This window comes from Nelusetta ayraudi, unplaced genomic scaffold, assembly GCF_046127955.1.
Source record: "Nelusetta ayraudi isolate G7.1 ecotype Tasmania unplaced genomic scaffold, CSIRO-AGI_Nayr_v1 ptg000050l, whole genome shotgun sequence".
In the NCBI taxonomy this organism is placed as follows: domain Eukaryota; kingdom Metazoa; phylum Chordata; class Actinopteri; order Tetraodontiformes; family Monacanthidae; genus Nelusetta; species Nelusetta ayraudi.
The window spans coordinates 2,011,331-2,026,710 of NW_027466100.1; the positions used below are offsets into that span (position 1 = coordinate 2,011,331).

General features: G+C 45.6%; 1 protein-coding gene across 3 annotated transcripts in view; it reads left to right on the forward strand.

Moving 5' to 3' along the window:
* Positions 1 to 14,673, forward strand: part of erc2 (ELKS/RAB6-interacting/CAST family member 2) — a 42,034-nt gene extending 27,361 nt beyond the window's left edge. The window contains exons 11-20 of one of the 3 annotated variants that reach the window (XM_076037224.1): positions 272 to 307; positions 2,608 to 2,810; positions 6,949 to 7,072; positions 7,230 to 7,390; positions 8,500 to 8,647; positions 8,918 to 8,998; positions 9,938 to 10,630; positions 11,996 to 12,062; positions 12,189 to 12,356; positions 12,930 to 14,673. In XM_076037224.1, coding sequence (XP_075893339.1) covers positions 272 to 307; positions 2,608 to 2,810; positions 6,949 to 7,072; positions 7,230 to 7,390; positions 8,500 to 8,647; positions 8,918 to 8,998; positions 9,938 to 10,630; positions 11,996 to 12,022 — 1,473 coding nt within the window. In that variant the 3' untranslated portion in view covers positions 12,023 to 12,062; positions 12,189 to 12,356; positions 12,930 to 14,673. The remainder of the gene's footprint in view (positions 1 to 271; positions 308 to 2,607; positions 2,811 to 6,948; positions 7,073 to 7,229; positions 7,391 to 8,499; positions 8,648 to 8,917; positions 8,999 to 9,937; positions 10,631 to 11,995; positions 12,063 to 12,188; positions 12,357 to 12,929) is intronic. The other 2 variants (XM_076037226.1, XM_076037225.1) reach the window with 2 other exon arrangements.
* The last annotated feature ends 707 nt before the right edge of the window (positions 14,674 to 15,380 follow it).

The following is a 15,380-nucleotide window of genomic DNA, read 5'->3' on the forward strand; positions in this document are numbered from 1 at the left end:
AAGTAAGAACGATGGCCATGTTTTCAGGCGACACTGTAAGTTCAGAGAAGTCAGTCAGCGTGACCCGGCTGACTCCACCCCGCCCCCTGAGTCCTCTGTCTACCTCGTGTCTGTTCCCTTGCAAGTGCACCTGACCTGTAACGACATGTTTCTGTTGTGTCACACTTGTACTGTCATATACATGTCTGATCTTGCTGTATGACCTAAATCCTAACGCTTACTCTCCCGTCCGACCCGCTCCTCCGCAACCAACCCTGCGCTTGCTCTGTAGCAAGCTGAGCAGCTATTCAGTCACATGAACAATCCTGTAAGTTCCCCTCTGCAGCTCTCTGAGGCACAACTCAAAGCATGAGGACACTGATGGCGTTTTTTTCAGACTTGCTAGATGGTGGTCATGCCAGTCCCTTCCCCCCAAAGCACAGGTTCTGCTTTCACCCCACCGGCCCGCCCAGATGCATGTTGGTCATCGCACTGTGTCGATATGATGAGCTTTGAGATCCAGATGGATTCTTGTGTCCATTATTATTCTTTTCGACAGTTTGTGTTTGTGACACTTGTGGTGAAACTGGTGCTGCAGTGTTTTTAAGTTCACTTTATTTGGCCGGGGTAGAATTTTCAAGTATGAAGTGTATGGTAGGGTGTGTGTGAGTGTGCGTGTGTGTGTGTGTGTGTGTGTGTGTGTGTGTGTGTGTGTGTGTGTGTGTGTGTGTGTGTGTGAGTGTGTGAGTGTGTGAGTGTGTGTATTTTGTAAGTTGCCAAGACTGTGCCTCCACAGTTGGTTTCAGCGATTCTTTTTAAGATTTCCTCTTATATTCTTGCAGACACACATTGCACATATAGATAATATCAATCAATCAATCGACATAACAACTCAGCTGTCATTGCAAAAGTACATACTTTCACAGCCATTAGCCATTGTTTTTCTTTAGTAAGAAAAATAATCAGTACTCCTTAATGGCAGGATGTGAGTAGAAGTTTCTTACTAAGCTGTGCAAAACAAACCTGATGAACATTTGTTGAGATTAGTATAATGAAATGAATGAGAGCCGACATTAAAGAAAATTCCAATAATTTCTCTTCAAACCATTAATGTCAACCATTTCTTTTGAATGTCTTTACATTAATCTATTTATATTACATCAGAACTTGTCCGTCTTTCTTGCCGAGCAAATATTGAGCTCAGTCTTGAAGAGAGAAATTCAGTAATTCTCCTCAAACACATTCAACAAGTAAGAAAGCAACATTTCTGTTTTGACTACTGAGTACAGATACGTGCGATAAAATGTAAGAAAAGGAGGCAAAAATAAAAAGTGCTCAGTAAATAAACACTAACGAAGCTGTAAAGTTGTAAAAAAATTCCCATCGCTGAAGCAGACTGGCTCTGAAAACAGGCCCATTGTTCTTTTTCCCCCATTTCTTTCACTTTAGCACTCAACTATGAATTATCACCTAATATAGATCATTCAATTGAAAATCACTCTTAAATGTTAAAAAGCTGATAAGAGCACTTTGTATTTATTACATTTACCTCCCTGCATATCTGTAAAACACATTTGTCAAGTTGGTAAGAAGTTGCTTTTCTAGAGGTTTTCCTTCACAAAAACAAAACAAATGAAAACTAATTAAAATTAAAAAGAATGGTCTTTATACACATGTAGCTGTTTAAATAATAATTTAAAAAAAATGAACCTGACATGACATCCCTGTCCTAAAAACATGAAGCGTGAAGCGACGGCCTCCCTGGGTCCCAGTCGCGCCTCCAGCCTTAAAGTGTGTGGCTTGGTTTGGTTTTGCATGACGCGGTCCACCTTGTCGTTGCATGTCGTTGTCGTCACCGTAGCTGTCGCCTTCTGCTTCTGCTCCGTCACAGTGTGGTGCCAGTAGCTGAGGTGTGGGCCGTGGTGGGAGGTCACTGCAGTCTTCCGCCGCTGTGTGACTCGTTGCACTCGTGTGGCTGCGTGTTGCGTGTCGCCGGCAGGGTGATGTGGGTGTGGGTGTGCGCGCGTGTGCGGCTGCGACGTGGCACTTGGGAGAAACAACGTGTTGCTGTAATGACCGGATGAATCCACACGGAGACCTGATTATTTTTGTGTCACTTGACCAGCGGGACACAGTCATGATTTAGCCTTTTACTGCCATTGATTTCTCAGGGTTTTTGTTTTTTTTTTTTTTTTGTCTTTTTGCTGATTTTTTTTTTTTTTTTTTTTTAAATCTCGTCAAGCGCACCCAACCGCACACACAACAGCAATCCGCGCACTCACCGAGCGTGCACGAGTCTCCGAGGGCCGTTAAATGGAGCAAAAATAATAGCTCCGCTCAGCTAACGAGGCGGCGCCAGTAATGACGGCCCTCGTCCACGCAAACGATTTACTGGGCTCCGGCCATTCACAACTTAGAGAGCAAAGGGACGAGTTAATTTGAAGACGCTGGTGGACCCATGGTCGACAGTGTGTGTGTGTGTGTGTGTCTCCTCCAATGGCAGTAAAAACAAAAACAAAAACAAAAAAAAAACACCTTGTGTCCGCAGCTCTTGTGTGCCTGTCAGCTGAGCGCCCGACCGCCTCTTGTGCGTGTCCGTTTGCTTTTTTTTTTGTCCCCCGAGCGCAGAAGGTGCACGAGGTGGAGCACCAGTCGGTCCCCAGGGGGAACCCGGAGTACGTGGACCGAGTGAAGCTGCTGGAGAAGGAGATGGGCTACTACAAGGACGAGGCGGCCAAGTCCCAGACGGAGGTGGAGAGGCTCCTGGACATCCTGCGAGAGGTGGAGACCGAGAAGAACGACAAGGACAAGAAGATTGCTGAGTTGGAGAGGTAATCCACCCCCCCGCGCTCTCAACACCGATGCACACTATGCAATAGCAGTGGTGGGCCGTCAGGGCCAGGAAGGCCTCTCTCTGCTGGCCTACTCATACTGAGACTGAGTTCATTTCCCGTAAAGCAGCAGCTGCGCCAACATGCTCGATTGTTTAATCATTTAATAGTTCAGTAATTTGTTTGTGAGCACTTTAATGGACAAGTTTGGACAAGAGTTTGAGCTCACTGTTTTCTGTTGGACTGATTAAAACCTTGTTGAGGAATCTCCTAAAATTGCTTATTTGTAAGTTTTGACAGTATCAGTGGCCTTACTTTCCTCTTAATAATGATTTAAATGCTCTGGAAACTAAATGGTGGTATCATATTGAGGGTATTATGAGGTGTGACGAAATATGACGTCACTGATGGCCTAGGTGGGAAATGCACAGCCGCCACTGTGCAATAGTGGAAATGTTCTTGCGAGTTACTTCATTGGCATTGAAGCTAATTTGGCTTTTGTTTGTCTAAGCATTCAGAATATACACTGAATACTTTCTAGACTGTTTGTTGTTCTGCTTTCAGGTTTCCCGGTTTCAATGTTTTTTTTCATTGATTAAAAAGCAGTCACAACAAACCAAATATTTTTTAGAAACTCAGTCCAGAAAAAATGCAGTACGGCGCTTTTTCCTCTTTTGTCCTTTTTTTCTGCCACTCACTGCTGTTATGTTTTGCTTTTATCAGTTTGGTTCTTCGTTTTGGTGTTTTTTCAGCTTTGTTGAAAGATGAATCCTTATTTATTTTTCTGGGGGAGCCTTTATTGTAATTACTCCAAACACTTGAACTCATCAGAGGAACCTCACCTCACCTTTCTCTTCCCACCGGGCCACCTTCCCTTGAAGGGTGACTGACGGTGGTAGATTCTCAAGTTAGACTCAGTGGCTGCATGGGTCAAAGAGGTCAAAGTGACATTAGTTTTTGGGACACACGGACAGCTCTGGTCTCTGGCTTGATCCAGGGGGTATGCAGGAAAAAAGCAGACGTTGGTCTGAGTGTGTGTGATGCTAGCAGAGGTTTCAGTCGTCATTCTTAAAGTCACCTGGTCTTTTACCTTCCAGATGGTTGCAGGAGCCATTTGTGTCACTGTCATTACTGTCAGTGTCTCTCTGTGTCGTGTTCAATTAATTGAGTCTTCTTGTCCTTTTTTCTTTTGCCATTTTTACCCACTCTTTTCTGTCCCCATCCTCTTCCTTTCTTCTCTCTTCACCTCCCTCCTCTCCTCCTCTTCTGCCACTCATCACTTCCAACTTCCTTCTTTTGGCCCTTTTTTCCTCAAATCTGACTCCGCTTTTCCGTCTCCCCCTCCAATCCCCCACAAAACTCTTTCTCCACTGTGGCCTCACCTCCTCACTCTCCCCCCCCCAACACCAGCCCCCCCTCCTCTGCTCCTCGCCCCGCCCCTCGTCCCGGTGGCAGAGCTCCCCCTGACCCGCTCCCTTCTGTGTCCGCTGCTCCCCAGCAGATAGGGGGCATGGTGTGGGATTTCCTGGGAAAGTGAGTGCTCTGCCCTGGCACTTCAGCTCGGCTGCGTGGTTTAAGTCCTGCGACTGCGACTGCTGCACCTGGTCCCCCCCCACCCTCCGTGTTCACCTGGGTCTGCCTGCTGTCTCCAAGAGTCACACATCTTTGTATGACAGTGGTCTGCGGTCGGTGTGGTGGCTGAGCCAGAACGCATTATACAAAGATCTCTGGATCACTGTTAGCTTTTTGGCTGTTCTGATGTTTTTTTTGTTGCTTTTTCAGCTTGCAAATGTGCTGTGCTTGACTGTGTTTCCCCACCACAATTTGGTCATGACAGCATGCATCTAAGCGAGTTAGTGTTTAGAGGTTCTTTTTTTGTTACTCTGCATGTTGCAGCACTAATATCTGTCTTTTTCTGCACTGACAGAACGGGAATCAAGAGAACAAAGGTTCATTGTTTTTGACATCTTTTGCCAAACAAATAATTGTGTATGTGCCATATTTCCTCCAACAGTCAGTATGTTTGACAATTGAAGATAATCTAATTAATACGCTAATTTGATTAAAATCCAAATCCACTCAAAATTCATTTAACGCACTCAAATACACAAGTAAGCTGAGTGTTTATATGGCCTAATGTGGCCTCACTGAAGCTGAGCTGCATAAATGTGTGACAGGAGAAGAAGAAATGAGTTAAACGTACCTCCGTGCTGGTGTCTGTTGGCCAGTTAAATGTCAATGCGAAAGTAGACAGTCATGAACAACTAATCTTAACTAATAAGTACTCGTCCACTCAGGTTTATACACATAACCTGGTGCCTTTGCTTTGATTCCCTGGCAAGTGAGGGTTTGATACACTGTTTTTTTCCTTTTGCTCATGTTGCTCCCAGTCTTTGTCAAAGTGCACGTGCATGTGCATGTCACAAGAAGATTCAGCATACTCAGCAAAAAAACAAAACCTACACATTTTAAAAAGCATAGTGTGAAATTAACACACTTTCAGGTGAAAGTTTTTTTTGTGACATAACTGCAGGTGCACGTGTTCAGCCATTAAAGGTCCCATATCACAACCCTATTTGAAAGATGGATTAAGGGAAAATGGGATGGATGGATGATGTCAATGGGGTTAGAGACATATAGAACACATTTGTTGAACATTCATTCTGTGTAAAATGGGACCTTTAAACAGCAGCAGTGCATAAAAGCTCATTCTGGTTTGTTTGTCAGCTTGGTGTGAGTTTCCCCTGCAGCCCTGCAGCGTCATTCTGTATTCATATTATTTACATGTGCTTTATTTTGTTGTCCTTAATGGTCCTTTGTTGAAAGATACATGCACAAAAAACACACTTGCACGCGCACACACACACACACACACACACACACTTAGACGTATTTTGTGTCTCTTTGTGCCGTTGGCTGTTTTGTGTTAGCTCACACAGGGAGCTTCTGTTCTTGGAGCTGAGGCCTCCTCCTGCCATGAGCACGCTTCCCCTGCTCCTTCCATCCACCCTGCCCGCCTCACCCTGCGAACCCCCAGCTAGCCCCCAGTCCTCCTACCCACGGTCTTCAGAGAGGCCCAGTAACACCTGAACCCCCCCCCCCCACTGATCTGCCTACCTGTGTTCCTGCTCTACTGACCAACTAACCAACCCCTCACCCTCCTCCCTACCCCCCATCCTCGCTTAGCCATTGAGTTTTTCCAGAACACCTAAGGGCAAATGATCAGCCTTGTAGGGTGGTGTGCATGCGTAAGGCTGCCGTGCTCCAGGTCTACACAGTAAGTGAGGCACCTCGGTAGTGTGGGTGGGTGTGGCCCCAGCAAGCCGTCCTGACGTCCAGTCCCCTCTGTCCCAACACCCGTGACGGATTTTCTCACTCCTGTTGGCTTTTCCCTACTTCTGCTCTGCACTCTGACCTCTCCTCCTCCCCTTCTTCCTTTGCCCAGCTAATGTTATATGTTTATTTTATTTTTTTTTGCCTGTCTGACTGCATGACTGCCACCCCCCAGGCTTGGCAGCAGATGCACACGGTTATATGCTTTGTCTTTTGTTTTTTGTTTTTTTCAGAGAAGGTGCATCCTGCATAAGCTGTCAGGCTGCACAAGTGCAGCCGTGAGAAGGCAACACTGTAAACTCACATGTTTGCTTGATACAGTGTGATGTCCTCTGACTCCTCTGTCACTGTCCTCATGTAATTCTTTCTTTTTTTGCTTTTCTTTTTGTTTTTCTTCCGCGTGCTCCCGTCTCCTGCTACCAATGTGTCGTCCACTTGTTGTATCACCCCTCCTTTTTCATTCTCATCTGCAGTCTAGCTCCAAGGTAGGTACGGCCTGCCCCGCCCCCTTTACTCTCCTACACTGAGTCACCTGAGCAGTGTCATGTGTGCGCGACCACGTGTCCGCTCGCCGTGTTTTGTTCTGGTGATTTTGCACCACAAGATACATTGATTATACAGCTGGGCCAGTGGTTGATAATAATGTTCTTGTTTGAGTTTTCCTTGTTGTTGTATGTGGACACACATACGTTTGCTACACATTTTTTATCTATACGACAGATAAACAATGCCCTGATCCCAGATTTAGAAAAGCCATCACCATTCAAAGCAGGTCTCAGACTGACTTGTTGACGTGGTTTTGCAGACAAGGAGGCAAAGACCAGACGAAGAAGGGTCCAAACATGAAACTGGGACCACAAGGGGATAAAAAAGGCTTAGGCCAGGACATGCGTAAGGACGGCTCTATGGACAGTGGACACCACCTGAAGGTCAGTTCATCCTGACAGACGTCATTTGTCTAACACGTTAATGTGATAGGATTAAAAAAAAAAAAAAAAAAAACTCTAAAGGAAACTATACTGCACTGAACTGAGGGGCACAGAATACATTAAAATATTCCCACGTGCGTCCCCTCCGCACTGTCAGCTGGAAGAGCTGATGAACACGCTGGAGAGGACGAGGCAGGAGCTGGATTCCACCAAGCAGCGCCTGTCGTCCACCCAGCAGTCGCTGTCGGAGAGGGACACCCACCTCACCAACATGAGGCAGGAGCGGAGGAAGCAGCTGGAGGAGATCCTGGAGATGAAGTGAGTGCAGCCGCGACTCGCAGGATTTGCCAGCTTAATGTGCCATTGCCTCCGGCTGCAGGGCGTTCGTTGGTTTGACGGAGAGACAAACAAAATCAAGTAAAATAAGCTTTGAATTTGTTGCGGTAGAACACAAAGGCACAATATTCATCCGCGTTTGCTCTCCCTCAGTCTGTCAGTTCTGCACCTGATTTAATCTTTAGATTCTTGGTAGAGTTTGTGCTGCTTTACACTGCATTCCATTAAGTGTGGCATACATTTTAATCATATGGTCATGTTGAATTTGTTTATTACCTAAGGCCTTTTTCAGTCAAGACGCATGTTTTACTTGCGCATCACTGACAATGTCATGTTGCCATTTGCTAAGCAACCAAGTTGGACACCAGGAAGTACTGTTGCGCTTCAGCTTTTTCTCTATTTTGCATGGAAGGACATAGTTCGGACCTATGACTGATGGAAATGTGTTTTCCATATCTGTGCCTGATTTGTAAAGAATATAAAAAAGTGCTACTCCTACGGTGAGTTAAACAGCAACAAGTAAAATTGACAAATAGGAGAATTAGAAGGTTTTGAAGAGAATAGAATAGAAGATCTTTGCCATGATTTTTAAACCTTCACTGAGAAATATTCTGCGGGACGTAAAAGAAATTAGATTTCACATTTTTTATTGACTTTATTTGTTTTTACTGATTATCAGGATTTTGTTTCTCATGAAACACAATTTAATATGTCAATATTACCCCTCTATATAACTCCCCCTCCTAAAAATAAATAACCCAAAACAGACACAAATAAACTCGAATAAGATAAGATAAGATAAACCTTTATTCGTCCCACGACAGGGAAATTTAGGTGTTACAACAGCAAAGAAGATCGGGCAAACAAGAATAAAGTGAACAGAGCATATAAAAATAACCTAAAATAGTGCAAAACAGTATAAAGTAAAAAAGTAAATAAACAAGAGCCTATAAAAATAGAAATAAGTGAACAAGAGCCTATAAAAATTGAAATACTAAGTGAAATGAGCATGAATAATAACAATGGAGAACAATAAATGAAACATTTTATGAAATGTTAATTCTTTGGCATGATACTTATTTTGTCTCCAGGCAACAAGCTCTTTTGGCAGCCATCAGTGAGAAAGATGCAAACATTGCACTGCTGGAACTGTCTGCCTCCAACAAAAAGAAGACCCAGGATGAGGTGCTGGGACTCAAGAGGGATCGGGACAAACTGATGCTGCAGCTAAAACAACATGTGAGTAGAGACACACGGGCACAAAACACAAAACACACAATGCGACTTCATGATGAAACGGAGGAATTAGCGAAGCAGCGGTAACTAGAAATAAATGCATTTATGAAGAACCTCTCTAACGCAGTCTTGTGCTCAATACACACTTCTATTTCAATGCACAGACATTGTGGTGAATTGGTGTAGTTTTTCCTGTTTCTGATATGTTGTTCCTTTTATTGATATTAAGTCTGGGTTTACGCTTATTTCAAGTGAATCAATCTATTTTTGCAGCCCACCTTCACATTTGGAATGAATCAGATATCTGCCAGTGTGGCTGCAGTCAAAGCTGATAGATCAGATGTTCCCCTGATTGTGAGTCACGTCATGTGATACATTCTGTACGTCCAGCCATTAGCAAGGCTTCCCTTGCAGTGATAATGAAGCCGCGTTCAGACTGCCAGCCAAAATCAGATTTTTAGCCCATCCAGATTGAAACCGGATCGCTCTTTTGTAGTCTGAACGGTCACAAATAGTTTCTAATCGCATTTGGACAGAACACACCGATCGGTTTTGACTGTCCGTGACGTCAGAAAGCCATTCCAGGTGTGGAGCTGTAACGTAATGGAGCGGACAGTAGAAGTAGAAAACAGCCGTCCCTGGACAGAGGAGGAAATTCATTGGTTCATCAGTGTGTGGGGAGATACTAGCTCCATTCAAGCCAAGCTCCAGGGCTTGTATCAGTACAAGTACAAGTGTCGCTGTTGCAATGATATGACGTCACACACTACACGCTACGCTGGACAACGCCTCCACCCCGATGTCGTTGCTGCAGCAACCTGTCAGATGGGTTAATAATATCGCCCAGTCTGAACAGAGCCGGATCCCATTTGGACACATTCTAAAAACAGTGTGGACAGTCGTATTTGAGAAGGAATCTGGTTTGAATCAGATTCACCTGCAGTCTGAACGCAGCCTAATATCCCTTTAAAAATGGTTATCAAATGCTCAACATTTTTAAGATGTTTAAGATGTTGTATGTTGTTAAAAATATTCTTCATGCAAAATGTTCTTTAATTCTGTTCAGATGGCATTTGACTTAAAAAAAAAAAAAAAAAAACTGCTCAAATTCTGCTGCTTCTTAAAGGCTTATTCAGTCACGGCTTCATCCAGGCTGAACTGATTAAAAATAGGAATAGAAAATAAGTCAAGGAAACAGATCAGACTTGTATTGTAAATCTAGCAGTGGTCACCCACAGGCCGTTTGCTCTCCGTTTTAGCAGCAACACTGACCTTTGACCTTTCCTCCCACAGACGCAAAGCCGGATGAAACTGATTGCCGACAACTACGACGACGAGCAGTACCACCCACACGGCCCCCACCGCCCCCAGGGTCAGGCGTCGCACGCCCAGCCTCAGGCCCAGCCCCAGTACCCCCACGACCCCCACGCCCCCCACCCCCAGCAGCAGACTGCCTATCAGCACGGCATGCACCCGCAGCACCCGCAGCACCTGCAGCACCCGCAGCACCCGCAGGTGCCCCAGCAGCACGCTCACCCGCAGCAGCAGCCGCAGCCCCAGTACGCCCACCCGCAGCAGCACCCTCAGCAGCAGCACCCGCAGCAGCAGCAGCACCCGCAGCAGCAGCACCTGCCTCCCCAGCACCAACAGCACCCACGACCCCCGCAGCCGCAGCACCCTCACCAACAGCACCCGCAGCACCCACACGGACACCCCCCTCCGCAGCACCCTCACCCGCAGCACCCTCATGGGCCCCTCCAACAAGGATCGCATCCCCAGCATCAGCACCCGCAGCACCCACAGCACCCACAGCACCCTCAGCATTCCCAGCACCCTCAGCATCCCCAGCACCCTCAGCATCCCCAGCACCCTCAGCACCCTCAGCACCCGCACCACGGCCAGCATCCACGTCACCCATCGCCTCATCATCGTGGCGGGCCACCCCGGGGGCCGCCACACCCTGGTCACCGGCCCTCCCAAGACCAGGTTAGACGCATTGATACCTGTTTCTCCCGATCATGTTAAGACATAAAAGCCTTGTTCAGACTGCCAGCCAAAATCAGATTTTCAGACCATCCACATTGAAACCGGATGGCTCTTTTGTAGTCTGAACGGTAAAAAATCACATGAAATCCGATTTTGGTAAAACGGATTGGAACCACCTTCGGGAGGTCGTTTCAAATCGCATTTGGACAGATGCGTCTCAGTCTGAACAGCTCCAAACACACCGATGCGCCAGCAGAGAGCGCCATTCCAGGTGCGGAGCTGTAACATAATAGAGCAGACAGAAGAATTAGAAACCAGCAGTCAGTCTGGACAGAGGAGGAAACTCATTGCCTCATCAGTGTGTGGGGAGGTAGCTCCATTCAAGCGGAACTCCAGGGCTTGTATAGCAACAAGTGCTGCTTTCGCTATTATATGACGTCACACACTACACGCTACGCTGGACGACGCCTCCGCTCCGACGTCGTTGCTACAGCAACCTGTCAGATGGGTCAATAATGTGGCCCAGTCTGTACAGAACCAGATCCCATTTGGACACTTGCTAAAAACAGTGTGGACAGTCAGCCCTGAAAATCTGATTTGAGAAGGAATCTGATTCGAATCAGATTCGCCTGCAGTCTGAACACAGCCAAAGATGCTGCTGGCTTTTTCACTGAAAGTCAACTTTGCGCAGCAGCTGCGGATTTCAAATCCAACATCCAGCAGCCTGCTCATCCGCCTCGCCAACCGAGAAAGAGAGTGTTTTTAATGTGACCTAATTTTCCAGAGATTCCATAACCAGAAATAACCTGATTCCACTCTCGGCTTTGCGGATAAAGAAGCTGAAGCTGTGCGAGCAAGAACTGGCGGCTCAAAGCTCCTTTGAAAAAAAGCGCAAAAGAGCAGAACTACTATCAGTTGAAAACAAGGACTGCTAAAAGGATTAACGTGGGTGCTGCTTAAGTTCTAAGCAGCAAGGTAATATAGTTGATCATAACTGTGTCACATTTTAAAAATTAAGCGTATAACAAACAGCTCTAGAAACTTTTCTCTGAGGTCTTATTTGTAATTCTGACACCAGTAGGACACCGAGCTTCACCTCCTTGGCCAGGAGGAACAAAACTGGTCCATCCACTTGAATAAGATTGGGAAAAGTTTTATCCAATCATATGGACACATACTTTTGATGGGCTCTGGAACCAGATGGAAACCTAACATTAAAAAAAAATGATGTAGGAAATGTTCCTTCTGATATCTTTCTAATTCACTTGTTAAGCAACATTTCTTCATCACACTGCATCTGCTTCTGCTGTTATTGGAGCAGCAGTAACTCCTGCTCGCCTCAACCTTTTTTTTTTCTTCTGTCAGGATGATGACGAGGGCATTTGGGCGTAATCTCAACGTGACAACCAAAGCTCCGCTGTTGTTTTGAGGGGTGAGTTCAGAAATAACGTTTTAAGTTTCACTGTAACTTTGTTATTAAGAAACTCGACGGCTGTAGTGACATTTTTATCAATTTCATTATCATTAATATTGCCGTTCTCACATCCTGACCATTCAGTCACCACTGGAGGAGCACAGCCATGCCATGATGTTGAAACACCACGCGACCAGACATTTATTACCTCCACTCAGTCAACCTCACCAATGGCACCTCTGTTAGTTTTCCTGGGAAGAGGAGAGGGCACTCGGGGGTGCAGGTCATGCTGCAGGACTGACAGTTGAGCAGGTGATTCGTGTGTAAATGGTCTGATCCTTTTTGTTTTTCAAAGTATCCAAACTGTTGCTTCAGCCAGGGACACATTAAAAAAAAATTATATTACAATACTGATGAAATGAGAGAAAATGAATCAAGCAAGAAAGAGTGATGCTGGTGCTATTTGGGTTAGTTCGCTTTAACACTTTATGTATTCTCATGAAAGGTGTAGCATGTTTTAAGAACTTTTGCATTTCAAGTATTCATATTTTTTTATTCCATAGTAAAAACAACAACATTTATATGAACATAGAGAGCAGGTCCACTTGTCTTGAAGTGGCAATCTTGCACCTCCAAGAATTCGCAGCCCATGGATCAACTCAGGGTTCCATGATTTCCCTATGACATCACAGCTCAAAGGCCTGCACTAGCATTCTCTGTAATGTGCTTCCTTACCACTAGATGCCACTAAATCATACACACCAATCCTTTAATAGAGAAACACTCTTAACACAACCACACACTTTGCCCAGGACTTGCTCACGTGGCAGAAAGCCAGACCTGCTCCTTCTCTGAATGCTGACCTCCCTTCGCTCTCCATTCCAGGTGACCTCCTCCGCGTACCGACAGGAGCCGTCTGATTTCCTTCGCACAGAATCTCCGACACGAGAACCTGCACAGGAAGGAACGAGCCGGATGCCGACAACTGCTGCTCACGGCGGAAGGAACTCTCTGTGCGTACGGGTTCCTCCTGGGATCACTGCGGAGGTCACCTCTCACCTGTCGGTCACCTGCCCGGACTCTGTGCCTCCTCGGGCCAACCGCGCCCTCCCCCGTCCAGGCGGCACAGCTCCCCTCTCCCTGCTTCACTGCCTCCGTTCTCCACCCCCTCTCCACCCTCCAGCTGCTTCAAGATCATGGTTGCTGTATGTTTCACCTGCCTGACTGACTCCTCTGGCTCTGGTTGGCTCGACCCCCATGGACTCTGTCAAGGTTTCCCCCCTGATCCTCACTGCCCTGCCGGCCCACCTGGTGACAGCCGACCCCTCTGCCCGGCTCTCACGCTCTTTGCCGTGCTGTGTCCTCTGCTCAGTTCGTCACATTTTCCCCGTTAATAACTTTAGTGCCACACTTTATTTATTTATTTATTTTTGAAACTCACACAATTCGGGCAGCAGATCTGAGCGATTTAAGCCTTTTTTTTTTTTTTTTTTTTTTTTTTTGGTGTTGTTGCCACTTCTTGATTCCAAAAGAGAGGAACCAGAGCTGCAAATGAGCCTCGGGCTACATGAGCAGAACCATCTGTTTCTTCTGCCTGTTTTGGCCTTAAAGTTGTGGCTAGCGTCATTGATTTCTCTTCATGTTACCTCATTTTAAGTAGTCAAAAAAAAAAATCTATATCTATATATCTATAAGAATCTATGCAGGTGTCAGGGTAGGGTGACTGACTATTTATTTTCCTATTCTTATCAAAGCAGAGAAGTCATGATCCATCCAGCTAGGACAGCCGACAGAGTGGTCAGGAAGTCGTCATCCATTCATTCATTCATCTCATGATTCATTCAAAGATTCTGGGACTTTGCACCTATGCACCGCCTCCTTTTGCAGGATTCTTTTCTTTTCTTTTCTTTTCTTTTCTTTTCTTTCTTTATTTTTTTTCTTCTTTTTTTTTTTTACTAATGGTGCTTCTGCCGGTGCTGAAAAATCAATGGTGTCAAAAGTCCGGGTCAAGAGCCAAGTCCCTCTGCAGCGGAACGGCTTGAACCCACAACAGACTGCATAAAAACAAAAACAAAAACAACAACCCACAACTTTCTACACAGAGCCTGACCATGGGGGCTTTCAGAAGGATGACCGCTTTAAGATTCCACACTGAGGTCATTTCCTTGTGTGAACACCTACTACTATAAATACCACCGGAGACAATACACACACTAGATGTTTTTTTCCCTGCAGGTAAATTTGTACCTTTAATCCTCCAGCAACCCCCCACCCTCACCCCACCCCTCCCCAGTCTCCTCCTCCAGCGAGTAGTTTGTGTGACCAAACATAGTGACCTGTTTCCTCGAAAAGGTGGCCTGTGCCTCGTAAAAATCTGTACACATATATGATAGATATGCATATATTATACATATAAAGAGAAATCTATTGAGTGTGTCTATACGTGGTCAGAAAATCGTTTTTCCAAACGACGAGATAATAATATTTAATAGTTTTTTTTTTCTTCATGGTTATTTTTCTAACTGGTTGGAGGTCGGCTAGATGTCCTATTCAAAGTGTTGAGTGGTGTGATTTCTTTTTCCTCCCGTGTGTGCGTTGTGAGTATTAAAAAAAAAAAAAAAAAAAAAAACGAAGAAGAAGAAAAAAAGATCCCTCTGCAGCAAGTGACTTTTCCTGTCTGAAAAAAAGCAACACACAATTCAAGCTTTAGAGCAGTTCATGGAAGAAAAAAACAACAACAAAGAATCTGGAGAAGATGACTTTTATCACATTTCTTTGGTTGCGTTGAGGAGCACTGGGCTTTTCAGACAAGACACCACCGACTCGTGGGTCGAGTAGCGACGGCGCGACTGCAGGTCTGCAGGTGCAAACTTGCACTGGTGAGTTGTGGCTGGCTGGCGCCACAGGCAGCGGAGGGTTCAGGGACTCTGTCGGGACGTGTTTCTTTCACTCGTTTGTCGTCGTCGTCGTCGTCTCGTGACCGAAAAGTGGTGGTGATGTGGGTGTGTGTGCGTGTGTGTGTGTGAATGTGTGTGTGTGTGTGTGTGTGTGTGTGTGTGTGTGTGTGTGTGTGTGTGATACCGTTTGACCAGGTGATGAAGTAGAAACACCAACACACGTTGTTCCAATATCGTGGGAGAACTAGACTGTTAAAACAAAGCATCCCCCTTCTCATCACCACCATCTCCCCCATGGTGCCTGTTTGTCACCCATGTCCGGCCAATATTGTGTATGTATAATTGCCCCATTGCACCCCCTGTTTCCATGCACTCATCCTCTTTTCACTGAGAGAGAGAAAAAAAGAGGAAACAAATCTTATGAAACTGTTGGTGTTTG